Source organism: Dermochelys coriacea, chromosome 9 (assembly GCF_009764565.3).
Source record: "Dermochelys coriacea isolate rDerCor1 chromosome 9, rDerCor1.pri.v4, whole genome shotgun sequence".
Lineage (NCBI taxonomy): Eukaryota > Metazoa > Chordata > Testudines > Dermochelyidae > Dermochelys > Dermochelys coriacea.
The window spans coordinates 100,632,192-100,652,244 of NC_050076.1; the positions used below are offsets into that span (position 1 = coordinate 100,632,192).

The window sequence follows — 20,053 nt, forward strand, 5'->3', positions numbered from 1 at the left end:
GCTGCAGCTGCAGGAGGCACTTGCTTTCAAACTTTTTGCTTAGCGCTTAGTGACAAGACGTTGAACCAGAACATGGCTGCTCTAGTGCGGATGAGCTAGTGCACCAGCGTGGGGAGAAGACAGAACTTAGGCTGGGGGCTCTTGGAGGTTCATGGTTGTAGATCAGCCTGGTGGTGTCTGAGTGTCACTAGGAGGGATGCCGGGGAGGGGCTGGCTACACTTTTGCAAAAGTGAAGCAAGAACAGCCAACTCATTGCACTCACCCTGCCTTCTGTTCCAGCTACTTGGAACCCTATAGCTACACCGTCACCATGCACCAGTGTCGGTGGCATGTAGGGTGTGTGTGTAGCTACATACCACAGTGAAAAGCAGGCTGCGTCCATGGTGTGGTGGGTAGCTACATGTATCAGTGAAATACTCTGGCAGTGAGAGACTAAAGATAGCAGGCTAGGCAGGGAGGCATGGCTCGGGCGAGGAGGGAGCCCTGTAGGACACACAGCCTTCAGCTGTGTCTTTACTGTCCTAAGCCATGCCTTGCCAGCCACGCGGCTATTTATACCCATGTGAGGGGGACTCCGGGGGTTTGTATATTACATGCCACCCATAGCAGCATGCAGTGTATATCTACCCTATGAGTGCTGCTCGTCGCTTGCGTGAGGTCCACACTTGTGCCCAGCAGACGTAAGTGGTGTGTAGGCCTCGTGCAGTCCCTCTGTACGGGGTGACTTTCACCAGGGTGAATATAGACGCACCCCGTAGCCTTTGATTTGGCTTCACAGTCTTGTCCTCTTGCATCTCAGCTGATACCCCACTCTCATAGCACTTGGCCTCCACCTTCTCTATCCTCTTTATCCCCTTCCGTACATTTCCACCATTAGCTCTATCTTTTGTACCTATTCCTGTTCCTCCCTGTAACATGACTTCTCAAAGAGGTGCACAAATACCCAGATATATGACTTCAGCAGCTCGCTAGAAAGTGTTTCCCTTTGCCAGGGCCCCTGTGTTGAGCTGGGGTGGAACCAGAGTTATGGGTTGAGTTTGGGAGCAGCTGTAGGAACTCTCTTCTTTGCTACTCCCTTGCAATGGGCTGGGGATCATTGGTAATTGGGGAAGGTGGGGGAGCAGGTGAGAAGCTCCCCATCTAACTCCTCAGCTCTGTGGACCCTTACATGGGGCCAGGGAATGACTGTAACTGGTGAAGCAACAAGTCCAGGGGGAGCCCCATTCTTCCCTTTCCAGATTCCTACATGGGCCTAATAGGAGTCTGGAGAGGGCAGGTGTTCTTCACAGCCGAGGTCTCTGGGTCAGGTGTCAGGGAGGAGTTTAGTAAGTATCTTACCTGTGTACAACTGCTGAAGAGGCCACACAGGAGGAGTAGGGAGAAGGAATGAGTCAGGGCATGTACGGTGGCTTTATCTGCCCATTCTACCCTGCAGAGAAGACCTTTATAAATATCAGCAAGGCAGCAGAAACCTGCATACACATTGTAAACACTAAGTGAAACAGCATTTCAGGATTAATCATGGATGGAGTGATCTGTCACAAACTCAAATTCTTAGAATTATTCAGTGCTCCTTTTAAAACACTGGTAGAGATTAGATCTTGTTTTGGATTACACCATATTATGCTCAGAAAATGCCGGGATTACAGGCTTTTAGATCAGAAGGAACAAGAGCAAACATGAATTTTCAATACAAATTTTTGCGTATGTAGGAGTAGGAATTGGTAATGAAGCTTTCAGTTCAGTCCCGATTCGGCAAGGTGCTTAAGCACATGTGTAACTTTAGGGCTGGGATTAGTGCCATTGAAGTAGATGGGGCTACTAATGTGATTAAAACTATATATTTTCAGTAGAGACAGGGAAGTGTTAGTACCATTATACAGGGCACTGCTGAGACCTTATCTGGAATAGTGTGTGCAGTTCTGGTCTCCCATGTTGAAGAAAGATGAATTCAAACTGGAACAGGTGCAGAGAAGGGCTACTAGGATGATCCAAGAAATGGAAAACCTACCTTATGAGTGAGACTCAAAGAGCTTGGCTTGTTTAATGTAATCCTAAGAGAGATATGATTGCTCTCTATAAATACATCAAAGGGTTAAATACCAGGGAGGGAGAGGGGTTATTTAACTTAAAGCGCCAGTGTGGACACAAGAACAAATGGATATAAACCGGCCATCAACAAGTTTAGGCTTGAAATTAGACAAAGGTTTCTAACCATCAGAAGAGTGAAGTTCTGGAGCAGCCTTTCAAGGGGAGCAGAGGGGGCAAAAAGCCTAACTGGCTTCAAAACTGAGCTTGATAAGTTTATGGAGAAGATGGTATGATGAGATGCTTACAATGACATGAAGCCGACCTACGACTACTAGTAGCAAATATCCCAGTCAGCTGGTGATGGGAGGCTAGATGGGGAAGGTTCTGAGTTACTACAGAGAATTCTGTCCCACGTGTCTGGCTGCTGGTTTTGCCCACGTGTTCAGGGTTTCATTGATCACCATATATGGTGGATTCTCTGTAACTTGAAGTCTTTAAACCATGACTGAGGACTTCAGTAACTCAGCCAGAGGTTAGGGGTCTGTTACAGGAGTGGACGAGTGAGGTTCTGTGGCCTGCAATGTGCAGAAGGTCAGACTAGATAATCACGATGGTCCCTTCTGGCCTTAAAGTCTGAGTCTAAAATCTATATATTTGCTAAACTGAGGCCTTAGTTTTTTAACAAAGCAGTGAAAGCGGCTGGAGCTCTGAACTAGTTTTAATTAGGTTTTCATTTTTGCTAACTTGTATTTTAGCCTTTTAAAGAATTGACTGGTGACATGACTCCATTTGTTTCCTTCCATGTTAATGTCCTAAATTATGACAAGAATTTTCTCCTACAGAAAACTGTAAAAATTAATTAGGACTTTTTCTGTTCATTGTAACACTGTATGTTAATTAGACCAGAGAAAAGTGACAAAGTTTTATGTCATAAGAATGTATCTTTTGAAACTTTCTGTATTTGTGTCCATTAATGAAATAAAACTGATCCCAGGAATTCAACAGTGATTTAAAAACTGTTTTTGGCATACATGTGAAACCAGATAACTACAACCTATGTGATGACAAGTGTGAGAAGAGGGAATCCAGATTGGGAGCATCCGGCTTTAATCATGGGAATTAACATGCATGCAAATAGTGCATTGTTCTGTCATAGCAAGTGGGCACCAGGTCGAAATTTACAAAGATCCTTTGTTCACTGTGAGGCTATTCTGAGAATAAGAAACGGGATTCTTGTACATTTTAATATATAGCCATTGCCACTGAAAAAAGTCTGTATTTACCGCAGTTACTACACTACCCTGTTCCCTCTTCTGGCCATAGGGAAAGGTAGGCAGAATTGCTGTATGGTAGCTGGCTTAACTTTTTAATTGCAACCACTCTACTACCTATCCACCAGAATTAGCTTGAGAACTGCAGAGAAAAGCACTATAATCATGTACCTGCTCAGACACCAGAAAGCAAATCAGATAACCCAAAAGTTGCTGTTTTTTAATTTCTCACAATTAGCTAAACGATCTCATGATTTTTTGGGACCTGACACTTTTTTTTTTTATGTTGGGGTTTGCAGTAACAGAAAAGAACTGCAGCACAGCTGACAAAAAGCATTTTTCTTAGATCTAACACCCAGTGCATTAAGAAAAATGAAATTGAAAAGACCATTTGCAATAGTAGCACCATCTGGTGACTTTCAATAATGTTACAGACAACGTAAGAATATTATGCCACATATGAGAGGCATATCTTCAGCCTTGTCTATCTGGATGGTGTCCTTTTTAAAAACTTGCAGTAGAGTGTAAATCAGAATGGAACAAGTCTGTTGAATTTTCTTTTATTACTGCCAAGGGAAACATTCTTGGGCTTTATTTCCTTTCTGCTCAATATATTGAAAACCTTTTCCAAGTTTGTAACTAAATATTTTGAGCAGCTTGAAGAATGACCAGCACTGGATCAAACATATTGTTCCTCTAGCAGCCTGGTTATTCTTGCCAACCATTGATGCTCTTTTAGTAGGGTTTTGTCCATGTCCTTCTGTAATACAATCCTGAGCAATAAGTCTGAAGTTGTCTAGTTCATCAGATATATTGAAGAAGTATTTCCTGCTTTGTCCGTCTTCCCATATGATTTTTTCTTTGGTTACATCCTCCAGTCTAGAACACTGCAAAAATATTCCCAGTCCAGAAGTTACATTTTTTGAGAACTGCAGAGAAAATCACTGCAATCATATACCTGCTCAGACACCAGAAAGCAAATCAGATAACCCAAAAGTTGCTGCTTTTTAATTTCAGAAATTAACAAATTGACAGAAAGCAAAACGTTTGGACATATTCATGATGAATAGTCAAGTTTCCCCTGTTGAATACATTTTGCTTCAACTGAACATTCACTAGGAAAAATATCTGTGTTGAAAGTAAATTAATTTCACTGGTGAATTTTTCTCCAACTTTCTAACCCTGAAGCAAAACCTCTGTTTGTCATGAATGATCTCTTCCATGGGCTAAGGAATTCCCAGGGCCTGGTTCTGTGCTGACGGAAACTGCAGTGTCAGTGACAAGGTAGAGAAATGTGACTTGATTTGGCATTCCCTGGATGACCAAAATGAGTATTAACGTACATGCCAAGGTGATAGAAAGTGTGGCTCAGCAGGGAAAGCTACTAATGAGAGGGCATAAGTTAAAGCAGAAGAGTCCTTAAAAATTCTAAAATTTGCCTCTGGGTTTATTACTTGTTCACTGAGGCTGGGTTTTTCAAAAGGGCAAAAGAGTTAGGTGCCCAAGTCTCATCAAATTTCAATGCGAGTTTGGTTTTTAACTCTTATAGTCTCCTTGGAAAATCCCATCTTGAATTTCTGATGCAGTTTGAAACAGCCAAGACACAAATCAATGGAAGAAGGATACCCTAATTCTAGTAAAAAGAAAAGAACTACTTGTGGCACCTTAGAGACTAACAAATTTATTAGAGCATAAGCTTTCATGAGCTACAGCTCACTTCATCGGATGCATTCTAGTATGTAATTCTAGTGAGGCTGCTGGGTACTCTCTAACCAGTGTGTGTAAATTAGCCATCCTTTGGCCTGTATTTATGTGTTTATTTATTGTATTTATTTTCATGCTTGTAGAAGATTGGATAGAAATCAGAGAAAAAGGCTGTTATGAATCAAAAATAATTCCTTAGAAGTTAAATTGCAGATTATAACCAAAGCTAAAAGAAAAAATGTCATATGTTGGGAAATGTTTTCCATTGTTAATATGTGATACATATTCACGATATATTGTTGTGTGGGGGCTATGTCACTGATAAGGTATCTAAATTTTGTTTTGTGTTTAGTAATGTTTTATGCATCAGAGCTAGGAAAGTAAATGCACTTGTAACGAAAAACACAAAATCTGTTTTTTCGTCCAATGCATAACTGAAAGCTGCTCATGAATGCCCCATTTATGCAAATGTTTATGCATGTAAGTAATATACTCTAGGATAGTTTCCATCTGCAGGATCGCATGCAATTTTTTTCTGCAGATTTGCAAGATGCACCATGTTTGGTGGATTGCTTGTGCAGCAGGCTCTGCTAGAGTTGTTCCCTCATTGTCTGTGAACCTTGTAAATAAACTGCTTCAGTGGATTCTGTTCGGTATATACCGAGTAGGAAGTGCTATACATGTGAATCTACAGTAATGGAAGATTTTGTGTTAATGGAGAAATTATCTTGGACCACATAATCAAGAGCATTGTAATAAATCTGCACAAGTGCACCTTTAACTTCGGCATTTCCTGACTTTTGAACAATTAGCTGTGTCACCTTAATGCTTTCTTATGCAGGTTTGTTAGGGTTTATGCAGGGAAACTTCAGTGGATTCTGTTTTGGGAGTATAAAGAGGGGGAAATAATCATTTGAGGTTAGAATATTGGAAATTGGGAACAGTATAATTCTGGATGGGATTTATTGACTCTCTGATTTTAACAAATGTATCATCATTCTTTGACATCTCTTCAGCATTCCCAGCAGCCATATTGTTCTCAGTCAGCTGTAGAAAGATTGACAGGTCCGGTCTTTTGCTTCTGAGCCTTTGTTGCTGGACCCCATTTTGGGACCTACTTTATTTCCAAACCCTTGACTAGGGAAGACAGTTTCTTCTGTCTCTCTCCCCCCATTCCATGCCCTACAACCTCGACAAGATTGCAGCCTGTGTGTACTTCTGAACTCTACCGGAGCCTGCAGCCTGTAGAAGTTGTCAAGATCCTGCCAGTTTAATCCTGAGCCATTCTGACTCCTGCAGCAGACCTTTTAAGTAGCTGCAGCTCAAGGGAGCACCTACCCTTTTCAGAAAAACTGGCTTTTTCAATTAAGCAACATATTTTTATGATCTGATCTGAGAGCAGAGTGATTTCATGCTTATGTCAATACTCCCCACTCAGTGGACTGTTATGACCTTTTTTACTTATTTTCTTTTTTATCATTTCCATTTCATAATGGCAATATGACACTAAATGCGCCGCATTTCTGGGGAGTTATTGCACTTAAGTAGCTGAAGTCATTCAGACTTTGGCGTCATGCCTCACAGTCTACCTGAGCCTTGCAGTAATTCTCCTTAAATTGCTGGATGGAAGGTCTGATTGCATAAATAGCATGTCCATTCAAACCAATTGTTGCCTGCTACCTGCACTCTAAAGTAAGGGGTCAGCTGTACTCTGCCATCCATGATAAATTGCCCTTTATATAATCCTATTTGTATTACCGTAGTCAAAGGATCATACAACGTAAGTGCATCAAATGTGACGCTGAGGGCTTAGTCTTCAGCTGACAATACTGCTGCTAACATTCTGTCTGAATTCCCTCCATATTTCAATTGGGTACAGCAGTGTTTTTCACTTCTGACCAAAAGTGTCAGAGTGCATTGTTAAACAACTCCCATGTTTTACCCCAGAACTGGATGAAGTGCTCTATGAAAGTGACCTCAGTGTATAATTTGCATATCTATTTGTAAAGCACTTTTGGATATTTTTACATTAAGCATATGCACAATTACTGCCCTGATTAGGGTTACATTCCTGAACTGTGATCCCCTGACACCAGAAAGATGACTTCATGGCCATCTTTAACACCTGGTGTTTGATACAGTTATTTCTTGTCAGAGAAATAGTTTAAAAGCAGATTAAAAATTGCACAGCGTGATCAAGGTGTATTGTCTGTGCCTTTCGGAATTTATGGTGATACTCGAAATAGAACTTCTCCATTAAAGAGTTGGTGGGCCATATTTTGTCCTTTGATACCCATGTCCACTGGAAGTTCTGAGGGCATCTCCAAGCACAGAATTTGTGTCACTGCTGTCAGCTCTCAGGGATTTTTGTCATTGTTCTGTTTATAGAACATTGTGCCGTAGCTAGACCTGCAAGCCACCCTGAGTTGGTCTCTTAGAAAATGTCTTTCAGACAGCTTTAGAAAGTTAAATAAAACTGTCTTTCTCCAACTAAAGTTGCAAGAGTTTCAACCACCCCATGTCCTAGGCAGGACTACTTTTACCATCAGCAAACCCAGGTCACTGAATTTGTTGGGAATGAGAAGTCCAGGGATCTGCAGCATTACACCTCCCTTCCACTCTCCCTACTGATCCATTCTTGTGAGCTCACAGGGGATAGAAGCTCAAAAGTTTTCTCCTCTTTGAAGTACTTGGAATTTGACCGTGGGTCACTTGCTGGCGTCAGTTTTAAAACTAGCTGGGGTTTTGGAGGAGTATTTTAAAACAGAAAATGTGTTATTTTTTTAGCAGGGACCTGGGAAAGAATAATTTGGATCTGTGAGCCTTCTCTGGGTAACTTTTTTAAATTTCCTAATGTGGCAGCAGGATGCTGATCAAGGTGCTGACATGTCCTCAGCTTCCCTATTACTTTCTCAAAGGGGTAAACACAAAGGTTCCAAGAAACAAAAAACAGAGACTCTTTGCCAGTTGTTATGAAAAAAATTAAGTAAGTCTCTTGACCTTAAAGAAGCGGGTGTCTGAGTGCTTGCTCTTCTGTTACACCACTGTCCCTGATTCCTCTCTGAAGCATCCCTAGCTGTAGGAGGTTTGGAACAGGAGTTTGGAATATTTTCTAATCTGTGAATATTCCCCTAGCTCTGATGCTAGTTTGCAAGGGACAGAGGTATGGGAAAAGGGAAGAAGGATGACTTTTCTGAGGCAACCAACCGAGAAGAGGTTAAAAGTGAATGGTGAGAGACAGCATGAAAAACCTGGTAAAGGTTATACAAGGCGCTCAAAGACATTGGCCCAAAAGGTGCATTGTAGTTTTTGTCAAGGCAGAAGCTATTCGCCGTGCTCTTGAGAATAAAGGAAAAAAGTTTCTTCATCTCCGTGCCCTATTTAAAGAAACTCTTGTTTTCAGGCGTTTCTACTGGCACAACCTTAACTTGTCCTCCTTGTGCAGAAGCATCATGATACATGTGCTATGGGTTGTGTAGGGCTCCTGCCATAGGTTGCATGATGGGAGGGACACCAAGCAGTGCAGATTCTCTTCCTGGCTGTGCTGCAGACATCTTCCATGAGGCTGGGTAGAACTCTCATAATGGATTAATGCGGGGGTGGGTTAAGGTTGCATACGCAATCCTAATTTTGGCATTTCCTAACTTTTGGAGTACCTGAATTTTCAGCCTTAATATTCTTATAATGAAGCTTTTTGCATAGACTTGAAGATTTATATCACAGTAGCATTTACAGATCTCAATCAAGATGAGGGCCCGAGCATCCTAAGTGCTGTATATACACAGATCAAGACACAGTCCGTGCCCTGAGGCCCTTACAGTCTAAGAAATGATCTCTTTAATATATGATAGTGCCTCTCCCCCAATTGGGCCGATCTCCTGGCAGAGGGCTGGTCGCTGATCTAGCTGATGGCAGCCATCTTGTGGAAAAGTGACGTGACTTGTGATCCCGTTGGTATCGAGAGCCAGCGTTCATCAGTTTCCATTCCGCTCCAACACAGATTTAACAAATGGGAAAAGAACACTATGGATTAAAAATTAAACATTTCCTTCAATTATTTAACATGAATAATTTTCATGCAAATCGAGCCTGGATTCGTATTTCCAGACGGATGCAGATCAAAACTATTATGCTGTGAAGTATCAGCGACGTGTGAACCAAGAGGCTGGTCATTATTTTTATCCTTTTATTAATAGTACCCTGGAGGATGATGGACCTAGAACAATGTAGCTGTTTAGCATAAAAAAGACTTACATTTCTGTCTGCAGGGATGTGTGCTCCTCTTTAACTTGTTCACTTGCATACTGAGAGAGAGGAACTGGGGGTATAGCACCTTGATACCATTTGAGCAGGAAAATACTGATTGGTATACAATTAGACCACAATGGCTAAGTGAGCCCATTGCCGGAGGTGCTTTTTAATTAGTCCTGTTTGTGGTGTGAAGGAGATACATGTAGAATGTCCCTGGGTCCTGGAGAGAGGATTGGGAAAATGTGGAATTCTGACTCCAGAAATACATATGCAGCTTTCATGAAGTCAGTGGGAGTTGTGCGTGTATATCTGAAGGCAGTTTGGCCCTGAATACAGATGTCTAAGTACTATATTGAATCCTCTCCAGATAACTTCATCTGAATGATAAAACCACATGGAAAAACTTGAAAGGAACTTGAAAGGAACACAAGACAGGAGGAGTTGTCTTTTCAAATAAAGAAACATTAATAGTTTGGTGAGCTCCTCATGTTATGCACCCTTGTTGCTTTAATATTTCCAGGCATTCGAGTAGGAGGCCCCATTTTGCAACATAATTAGTGAGGGCTCAGTCTGTTGCTCCAGTCACAAGGGGGGGGCGGTTTCACAGGTCACCTGACCCTAGGTGTCTGCCTGGGGCTGGAAGGTTCCTAAGGAACTTGCCTGGTGGAAAGCAGGTAAAATCCAGAGTGCAAGGAAAGCATGGGAGACGCCTTCTGAACCCGGGCAGCCGTTTGTCACAGTGCTACCATTTTGGGCCCGATTCTGGATCCTTTACTTATGCTGAGTGGAGCCTCACTCTGCAAGTAGCTCTCCCTCCACCCCGCCACATGCACCAGGAAGGGTTCCCTGAACCCCACTCCTCACTCGCTAGCAGCACTTCACCGATTGGTGAGGGTGACCCTAAACCTCCAATTGCAGAAGCTGGGGCTGGACAGCAGGGGACAGATCACTCAAAATTGCCCTGTTCTGTTCATTCCCTCTGAAGCATCTGGCGGTGGGCGCTATTAGCAGACAGGATACTGGGCTAGACGGATGATTGGTCTGGCAATTCTTAGGTTTTCATGAGCATATGGAATTTTGTTTAACATTTACTTCTGCTTAATGTGACATTAATGTGGTTTATGGAGCTACAGTGAAATTCATTGGTATCGGGTAGCCTTTTCTGCTCTGTCTGAACTAATTGGCGGTGTCAGTCTAGAACATAATGGTGAGCCTCACAAAAATTCACCCTCATGTTTGGCACCATTGCTGATTGTTTCCGTAGAGGGATCAGCGATGGATACTCAGCTGACTTCTTTCTAGAAATGCTCCTTCATTGGCCTGTTCCGTGGATAAACTCCTTTTCCAATGGGGAGGAAGTGGAACTGGATACTTAACTGGTATGAATCCAGTGAAGTCAATGGAGCTGTTCTGATGTACACTAGCAGAGAATTTAGTCCCCAATACCTTTCACAACAATTAAAGTGTCTTAAAAAAAATTCTAAAGGAGAATCAGTGCAGAAAGTTAAATCCTGATAACCATTATGAACCTGTAAATATTTTCCTTTCTGTGGCAGAATGTCAGCATTTAATATTTCCTGATTTGACATACTATACAGTTTGGTGTCAAGTATGAATCCATCTTAAATTAAGAGACTTGATATAGAATTCTGTTAATTTCAATTCAATATGAGAGAGAGAGCGAACTTGCAATCCTAGCCCATTTTTGTAACCAATATTTTCTTTAAAAGCTGAAATTTAACTAGATCAGAGCTTTTGTTGTTTGAAACGTAACTGGTGTTTAAAGAGTTTATAGACTTCTCAGATCTTATACACTCTTCTGATCTGATATAGTTCTACACTAGCAGTGACAGCTACAGATGTGGATATGAGTCAGTGGATGAACAGCAGTGTGAATAGGACCTCAGTCTTAGCAACATATTACAGTATTTGTTCTCCCATCTCAGAGTTTGTCTTTTAATTCCTTGTTTTGTTTTTATTTTCAGAAGCCTTCGAAATTGTAGTACGGCACGCAAGAAACTACACCAACACCATGTTTAGGAACCACTACCAGAACATGGGGTCCAGAGCTCTTAAGTTTGTTGGAGAACTTTTTACAGATATCTCGCTTTACATACTGGGCTCTGACATCAATGTGAATGACATGGTCAATGAATTTTTTGACAGCTTGTTCCCTTTAGTCTACTCACACTTGATGAACCCAGGCTTCCCTGACCCCTCCGGAGAAATGATAGAATGCCTGCGGGTAGCAAGGCGGGACCTCAGGGTGTTTGGTAACTACCCCAAGATTATGATGACCCAGGTATCAAAGTCATTGCAGGTCACGCGAGCCTTCCTACAAGCGCTCAACCTGGGGATCGAAGTCATAAACACCACCGACCACTTAAAATTCAGCAAGGAATGTGGACGCGCGCTGCTGAGGATGTGGTACTGTTCTCATTGCCAAGGGCTACTGATGACGAAGCCTTGTGCCGGATACTGCAGTGTTGTGATGCAAGGGTGCCTGGCCAGTGTTGTGGAGATAGATAACTACTGGAGAGAATATATTCGATCCCTGGAAGGGCTGACCAAAGGCATGTATGGAATCTATGATATGGAGCATGTCCTGCTTAGTCTCTTCTTGTTGATACAAGACTCGGTCGTGTATGTCCAGAAGAATGGAGGAAAGCTGTCCGCAACAGTGAGTTCTTTTAAATATTGCTATGTACTCTTTGCTACAGCCATCTTTTTCCATGTGATCAGGCTATCCATTGAACACGTGGAGCCTCATGTATTTTAGAAAAACTTCCATTAAAACAAGCAACTCTTTCCCCCAGGCTCCCTCCCCCGATTCGTTCTGACTTCTAAGACTTACCTGAACCTGCCATATCGCAGAACTGGCGTTAATTCCCAGCTCAGGCTCTGGGTTGTCAGGAGCTGGGAATGTGCAGTGGTGACCGAATCCCACTTTGGATCTCTCAGCAGCAGTTCCCATCCGTTGATTTCAGGTTATATGAGACACCTGGAGAAAGGAGCTTCATTCAGTCTGTGTCAGTCTGAGATGTGTGGCTGTGATGCTGAACATCTTGGGAAATGAATGGGGGATCCACAGGATTTCAGCTGGGGTGTGAAGCACAGCAGATGGTGGAGGAGGGACCACATTCCTTCCTAGTTTTAACATTAACTGTCTGGTGCATGGTTGCTCCAAACACCAAGGACGGCACATCCTGTATGGTACAGTCCAGGGCAGATACAAATCCATGATTTTTTGTCTTTCAAATTTCTTTTATTTAAATGAGATTTTTTGATGTGGGTATTTAAATTATAATGTTTTCTTTGTAAAAACTAACCCTGTTTAAAATGAAATCTGAATTTAATATAAAATATGTCAAAGCCCAAACTACTTATCTCTTACAATATTTACGTAAAAATAAATATGCGGAATCCATGAGCCTCTGTCAAAACCTTTTGAGTGAACGGTTGCTTTTCTATAGAAAGAAAGAATGGGGGGTGGGGAACATCTAGTTTTTATAAATATATCCGAGTAAATCACATACTTGTACTAAGGGATTGATCCTGTGAGGTCCCCAGGGTCTGTGCTATTCGGTACAAAGACTGGCAAAGTCCACACAGGCATTGGAACCTGGCCTCCGACCCCAGGAGACACTATCATGTCTCTCATTGGCGTCCTCCACTGAGCCCACCCGGGTGGTGTCATACTCCGATTTTATAGCTTCTCACTATCTGAGCTCTGATTGGCTCAGTTCTCAAATTATGAATATTTATGACTACACCCACTATGGAAACTTCCTCTGCAGCCCATGGAAAAACACGGATCTGCCCAGAAATGACCGGGGTAGATGGTTCTGGGCACTTCAGGAAAGTGGCCTTGCTCTGTCTCCTTGCACTTGTACACAGAGAGACACACAACCAGAAATTCATTAATTTCGGAACTGCCTCCCTCTCTGTCTCTAAACACGTACAGTACTGCAGCGCATAAGGCGTATAGGCTACATGAGCAAAAGTCTTGGATTGTTGTTAGTTCTTTTGTTTTCCTGAGGGGAGGGGCGGGGGAGTTATGTAACAAGGGAGAAGGAGTGGAGTGTGCAGCTGGAAAGGAGCAACACTGGAGTGAAAGCTGTGGGAAGAAGGGACAATGTTCTTCAGAGCGCAGCCTCTGGGATTGATTGCAACATCTGGGAACTGGAGAAAAAACCTGCTGTGTCTGCAGGTCATAAAGAGACCCTCTCTGGGAATATTTTCAAAAAATTCCTGTATATCTGGGTGAAAAAGGAACGGGTGTAATGTAAAGTTTAAATGGTGTGCCGAGGAGATGTAAGGCCTGGCTGTCAGAATGAAACAGCATTATGGAAAATGCTCCTCAGATGGCAATGACTTCGAAGGTGATGATGTGGACATGTCTGAACAACCTGAATAAGCTGGTTAGTAAACTTATTTTTGAACCATTCTTATGGACTGTCTAACATGTCCTTACTATGCTAGTAGATGATAACTTAGCTTATGGTCATAAATTTGTGTTTTAAGTGGATTGATTGATTGATTTGATTGCTTCTGAATTTCAAAATGTTAGTGTTCGGAATATAATGGGTATGTTAGTTTGGGGGAATATTTATCAAGTACATTTGTATGATTACTGCTAGATTTCTGACATGATTTTTTATTGCTCTAGATAATCAAACATCTTAGGTGAAGATAACCTGTTTAAAAGTAAAGTTTTATTAGGCATTTATGAATTTAAACTTTTTGAAAATGTTTTTTTTCTGAGTTGTTTGGTATGTTGCTACAGATAAGGGTTTAAATAGATTTTGAAAATCCTTATGATTTATTATTAACTAGGTTTAGAATAAATTAAATCATTTAAACAGTGGTACAAACAGCTGCAGTGGGAGGAATCTTTCATTTACAATCCCATTTTTTAAAGCAGCGCATTGAGTAATGCTCAGTGAGTGCGAATGACTTGTTTTTATGATTGTGTTTCAGAGCCCATCTTAGACATAAGAGGTTGTGAATGTCCATCATCTGCAATGTGTGCACTTCAGAATCATCTGCTGCAACTAAACAGGTGTCAAACAGTAAATTACCTGTATTGAAAAAAATACTTTCTTCATCATCCAGTAAAACCATGGCTGAGTTCGTAACCAGGACCGTCAAATTCCAGGCAGAATCCTTAGATGAAAAGACTGCTGGGTTCATTTATGCAATAAATTCTCCTTTTCCTCTTGTTGAAAACAAACTTTTCATTGACATGACTCGATCATTATGACCAGGTTACACTCCCCCTGGGAGAGAAGACATTGCTGGAAGGTTGCTGGATACAGGGTATGAAAAGGAAACTGAACAGTATGCAAAAAACATTGACGGGAAAGTCGTTAATCTGAAGGCAGGTCTACACTTAAAATACTACAGTGTAGCAGTTGCACCGGTGCAGTGAAGCACTTCAGTGAAGACACTATAAAGCTGACAGGAGAACTTCTCCCGTTGGTGTAGTTAATCCACCTCCCTGAGAGGCAGTACCTATTTCAATGGGAGAAGCGCTCCTGTCTACACCAGGGGATAGGTCAGTATAACTACTTCGCTCAGGGGTGGGGTGAGCGATGTAGTTGTACTGATGTAAGTTTGTAGTGTAGACCTGGCATGAGTCTTGATGGGTGGAGTAATGTGCACAATGATCCAACAATAAGTGCTGGTGTGACAGCAGAAAGTGGGGTGTCTGTCTTACGGAAATAATTGATACACCAGGAAATGCCCATACAGCAGAGTATTTAAAAGAAGTATCAGTGAAAGCTGTCACAAACTGTGAACAAAAATTCAAGTGTCAGTTGTGTAGCTTTGTCACAGACAGTGCTGCAAATGTAGCAAAGATAAGAAGGAAATCTAGAAGAAGGTAACAAAGGGAACCTGAAACTTGTAACATATGGGTGCAGAGCTCATTTGATGCATCTTTTAGCTAACATCTTGTGCTGAAATTGCAAAATACTTACATGACAACCACTCTGCTTCAGCCTCACCGCAGAGAGGAAGCGGAGCCAGACTAATTCTCCCCCAGCATATACAGTGGAATTCAGTGGTTGACTGTTCTGAGCTGTGTGTTCAGAAGTGGCCTATTGTGACAAAAATTGTGACCAAATAGATGGAACTACCACAGCCAAAGAAGTCAGCATTGGAGTAGAGAGCAAGGTGGAAGATGTGCTGAATACACCGAAACCTGCTTCCAGAGCCTTGGACAAACTGCGGGAAGATTGTGCTGTGTTGCTGATGCTGCTGACATTTGGAAAGAACTTCAAGGGACCTTGACAAAAGAAGTACCCAACACCACAGTTAAATTGCAGGCAGGAAAGAGGCGGCTGGATCAAGCAAAGTACCAGGATAGATGCCTTGCTGCTGAAGAAGATGCTGCTATGACCTGGGCATCTAATAATCACCAGCCACTCGTGCCAACCATAACACCTTTCAGGGCGGGAGGTGACCACCGGGGCAGTACATGTTTGATGATGCCGTTTTAAAGCAAGTCACACCACTGAACCTGGGGGAAGTCACTAGCTAAGCACCCGGAACCAGAGACCGTTGAAGTGCTAAACCAGCTTTGGACAGCAGTAGCCTGTTCTGCAGGCTCAGAAGGAATATTTACTTCATTTGGACTAATTCATTCAAAGTTGAAAGATAAATTGGGAGTTGAAAAAGATGAAAACTTGTCTCTCTCTTCCAGTCTGTGAATAAAAACGAGGAGAGAGGGGATGAGATCTCCTACTTATAAAAGTTTTAAGGGCAGCCTAAGTAATTAAGGAGACTGTTGTTTCATTTTTCAAGAGACTTAGGCGACAGGAACTTAAGCTCCAGTCACTCTCTGTTAGGTATATTTGAAATTTTTCCCAGGCTGACCTGAATACTCAGTTTAATTCACTGACTACAGTAAATCCCTCTGTTTACTAAATCGTTTAATTGTAAATGTGAATCATGTTTAGGTAGAGAAGTTTAGGTATGCAAACATTTAAGGTTGTTTTTCTTTAATAAAAATAAATTGTATCTGCTGTTTGTGTGTGTTTAATTAAATTCCAGTTACCATCCCAATGCAGCTTGACACAAATTGTGAGCCAAAAAGGAGTTAATTATCTAGTAAATAAGCAATAAATCATTCACCATTTTCTAGCATACTAAATATGTGCAATCAATAAGGATCTGACATATTCAGCTATATAATTGCTTCGATAAATGTATATGATTATAGTGTACCCTGATAGGTTAGCCACCCCCCAACTACCCAATCTAGTGTAAAAGCTCTATTTAGTTGTAAGTAAACATGGTTTAATGGTTCTATCAACCAATGAGAATGCACCTCTAATTAGAAAATAACTGAAGTACAAAAGGAAAAGTGGATTAAAATAGAAAATTTAAATCAATCCATCCTGGTACTCTGTGTTCTGCTTCACTACAGTAGGTAAGGGGTCCGCTCTCCTGCTAACGCATTCCTATCTTAGCTACATCTCTCAGATGTGGGAATGTTTTATTATTTATTAGAAGTGACCCTACTTTAAAATTATACTGTGTGAATTTCTGAACCTCTCTGGAAACTGTGAGGCTTTCTTGTTCAGAAAATACCATGGCTATTTTTTTAAATACCAGGGACAAATGGAATGCAGTAATATGAGACTTGCTTTGCAAAGGAAAGTTGTAAGGACAAGATTGAGTTGTTCAGCACAGGTATGGTAGAGTGAGTGAGGAGACTGTGAGAATCGTATCCTTGTTTGCTTAAAGCCAGTTATAAGAAGGCTGCTGTTAGCTATTTTTCTGTCATTCTTGACTGCTGTTTACAAAAGAGCTGTATTTATATAGGTCATTGTAGTGCTCTTACTGGAAGTAATTCTTGTCTGTTTTGGGGCCATGAAAATAGATTTTGAGCTGTGCTTGGCATTGTGCCATTTTTACTAATTTAAGCTGTGTTACGTGCCCCGTTTGCTCAATGATCGCCTAACCATTATCTGTATGTCGCAGATTGAATTCCCCCAAGCACGAAACCTGACACGGTCCTAATCCTGGTTGTGAAACTGTGTGGTAGGACCGTGCCAATCCTGTACCTTTTTGTAGTTGGCACAAATAAGGTGTGGCCTTTTCCCACTTCTCAGCCAAGATGTAAGGGTCTGACCTAAAGCCCATTGAAATCAGTACAGTATTAGTCTTTCCTAATAGCATAGGGACTTAGTGAAGTCTCCTGGTACTAACTGTGGTCTAGATTGTGCTTACATGTGGAAGTGTGACGAGTGTGATGAGGAAGGTAGAATCTCCTATTACCAGTGGTTCCAGGGACGATGGCACCTCCTCCCCCGCACCTGCAATGTCCCAGGAACAATGTTCAGTGTATCTTATTTAAAATTTGCTACAATTGTCACTGCTCTAGTGTATCCAAGGTCCTCACTGGTGACAGCCACAAGAGCTCTCGTATACAAACCGTGCTACAGTGTATTGTATGTAACAGCAGATTTGGGCTAGGCATGTCCTTGCCTGGGGTCAATCCCTTATTACTGACGATGAAATAGGAAATCCTGCTACTGTATCACAAATGTAAATAGCACCCTGCCAAGCAGCTTCATTAAATGATGGTGAAACTAACCTGCCAAAGCCTGAAATTCCGAGTTAGGCTGGACACTTAGGTTCTTAATTGCTAGTGTTTGGCTAAAAGGAGCAACTGTATAAATTGAACTCAAAAGCTTTGGCCTTGATTCTTCTGAGCCTCTTTCTTCTGTGAAATTTGGTTCCTCCTTTCGCACCATAAACAGAATTTTAACTAAGTACCAATGAGTTTAATCTTTGCAATGGAAAAGCAATGGGATTGCTAAGGGCGTGTCCGCACATAAACCACTACAGGGGCATGGTGACTCCGCTGTAGTTGTGTCGCTGTAGCGCTTCAGTGAAGACGCTAACTACGCCAAAGGACAGGCTTCTCCTGTCGATGTAGGTAATCCACCTCCCCAACAGGCAGTAGCTAGGTCAGTGGGAGAATTCTCCCATCGACCTAGAGCTGTCTGCACTGGGGGTTAGGTCAGTTTTACTGTATTGCTCAGAGGTGTGGATTTTTCACATGCTGGACCAACCTAATATTTCCATGCTTGAAGGCATGTGACATGCAGAACCTTTGTTATAGATGGTGATACACAAGGAAAGACTCCAGCTTGCCTCTTGGAGTCCAGCTTGAGTTCCATGGCTTAAAGTTAGAGGAAAAACTTATTTGTACTTGTAAACTGAGCTCATTTGACCTGGAAGTAATGGAGACAATAACCATAGAACCCCAGAACCATAGTGCAGGGGTCGAGTGCCGCAGGAATGTGCTGGCCGCTGCTTCCCGCAGCTCCCATTGGTCGCAATGGTGAACCGCGGCCACTGGGAGCTGTGGGGGGGGGGGGCGTGCCTGCGGATGGTCAACATAAACAAAATGTCTCACGGCCCGCCAATGGATTACCCTGATGGCCGTGTGCGGAAGGTTGCTGACCTCTGTCATAATGGGAACACATTATAAAAGTTTGGCATTTCAGCTGGGGGCACAAGTGTGCCTTTAAGAACATTGCACACCCTTTTTGCACCGGCAAACCTGGACACGCTCATGGGAAACTGCCAGAGCAACTCTTCCTGTGTGAAGGCCACCTGGGGTTTTGCAGGCATGTGCAATGTGTGTGGAGATTTGTGGCCTGGGTAATTTAAGCACCTAATGATCGGTTTTTTTCCTCCTGATTTTTTTTTTTTTTTGCCACAGGAGAGATTTATAAATTCTAAGGCCAGAAGGGACCACTGGGATTGTCTAGTCCGATTTCCTGCCTAACACAGGTCCTAGGACTTCTCTGAATTAATTCCATGAAGTATCCAGTTCTGCCACAGAATATGCATTTATCCAGTGGTCGAATATGGCTCTCAGCAATACTGTTAAACATGTAGGTCTTGTCCTTCGACTGATTGGGTGACTGTGTAGGTGCAGAGTCCCACTGAAGTCAATAGTGGATGAGGGCAGCAGTACAGTAGCCCCTTCGTGCACTATCAATTGAAGGATTAGAGCCAAAATTTCCTTTTCTAAATTAAAAATCTTGGAGTATTACAACTCCCTCCCCCCCGTGCATAGCATGCCAATTCTTCAACTCCGTACGTAGCTGGACACTTCTGTAAAATTCAATTTTTCTTAATACTGGAGTGATTTTTTTATTCAGTGAAGACATGTTTGAATTATAGGAACACAAAAGATAGATTTGAATCCCACAAGCCCATTGCCTTGTAATCGTCACTGAAAAAAGATTGGCTGGTGAGGGTTGTTTTTTTTTTTAAAGTTTATTTTTAAAATGTTGCTGCTGCCCAGCTAAGACTTTTTTATATCAAATCCGAGCCCCGAGCAAGTGGCTGCCAGTGGAGGTATCCGCTGTTCAACAGGTTTATAATGGAAGTGCTGACACATCTTAACTGTACCATTGCAAATTGCCCAGCTTTGATACTCTATCTGCATCTGAGATCTTTTGCCCTTAAGTGATTTAACAATGTTTAAATGAAAGATTCTCTGTTACATTTATCAGCACACATTGAATTTCAAAGACTATACCTGGAAGCAAACAGTAATATTTACTGTATCCTATACGTCTGATTGGTTTTTAGACACTGTTATCATCTCGAATTATAAAATGCCACAGGAGTACTCTGTGAAAGTGACGGGCTCTGTTTAAATGCTGGCTGTCCATATTGGTATCCTTTATTATTCACTTTGGCCACAAATATTTTTGTAGCCACTGTTCAGGTTATTAAGGATAATGACGGGCAGTTTTTATTT

General features: G+C 42.0%; 1 protein-coding gene across 2 annotated transcripts in view; it reads left to right on the forward strand.

Annotated features, from left to right (window-relative positions):
* GPC3 (glypican 3) overlaps positions 1-20,053 on the forward strand; it is a 282,585-nt gene that overhangs the window by 128,584 nt on the left and 133,948 nt on the right. For both annotated transcript variants that reach the window (XM_038417171.2, XM_038417170.2), the window contains exon 3: positions 11,244-11,938. In XM_038417171.2, coding sequence (XP_038273099.1) covers positions 11,244-11,938 — 695 coding nt within the window. The remainder of the gene's footprint in view (positions 1-11,243; positions 11,939-20,053) is intronic.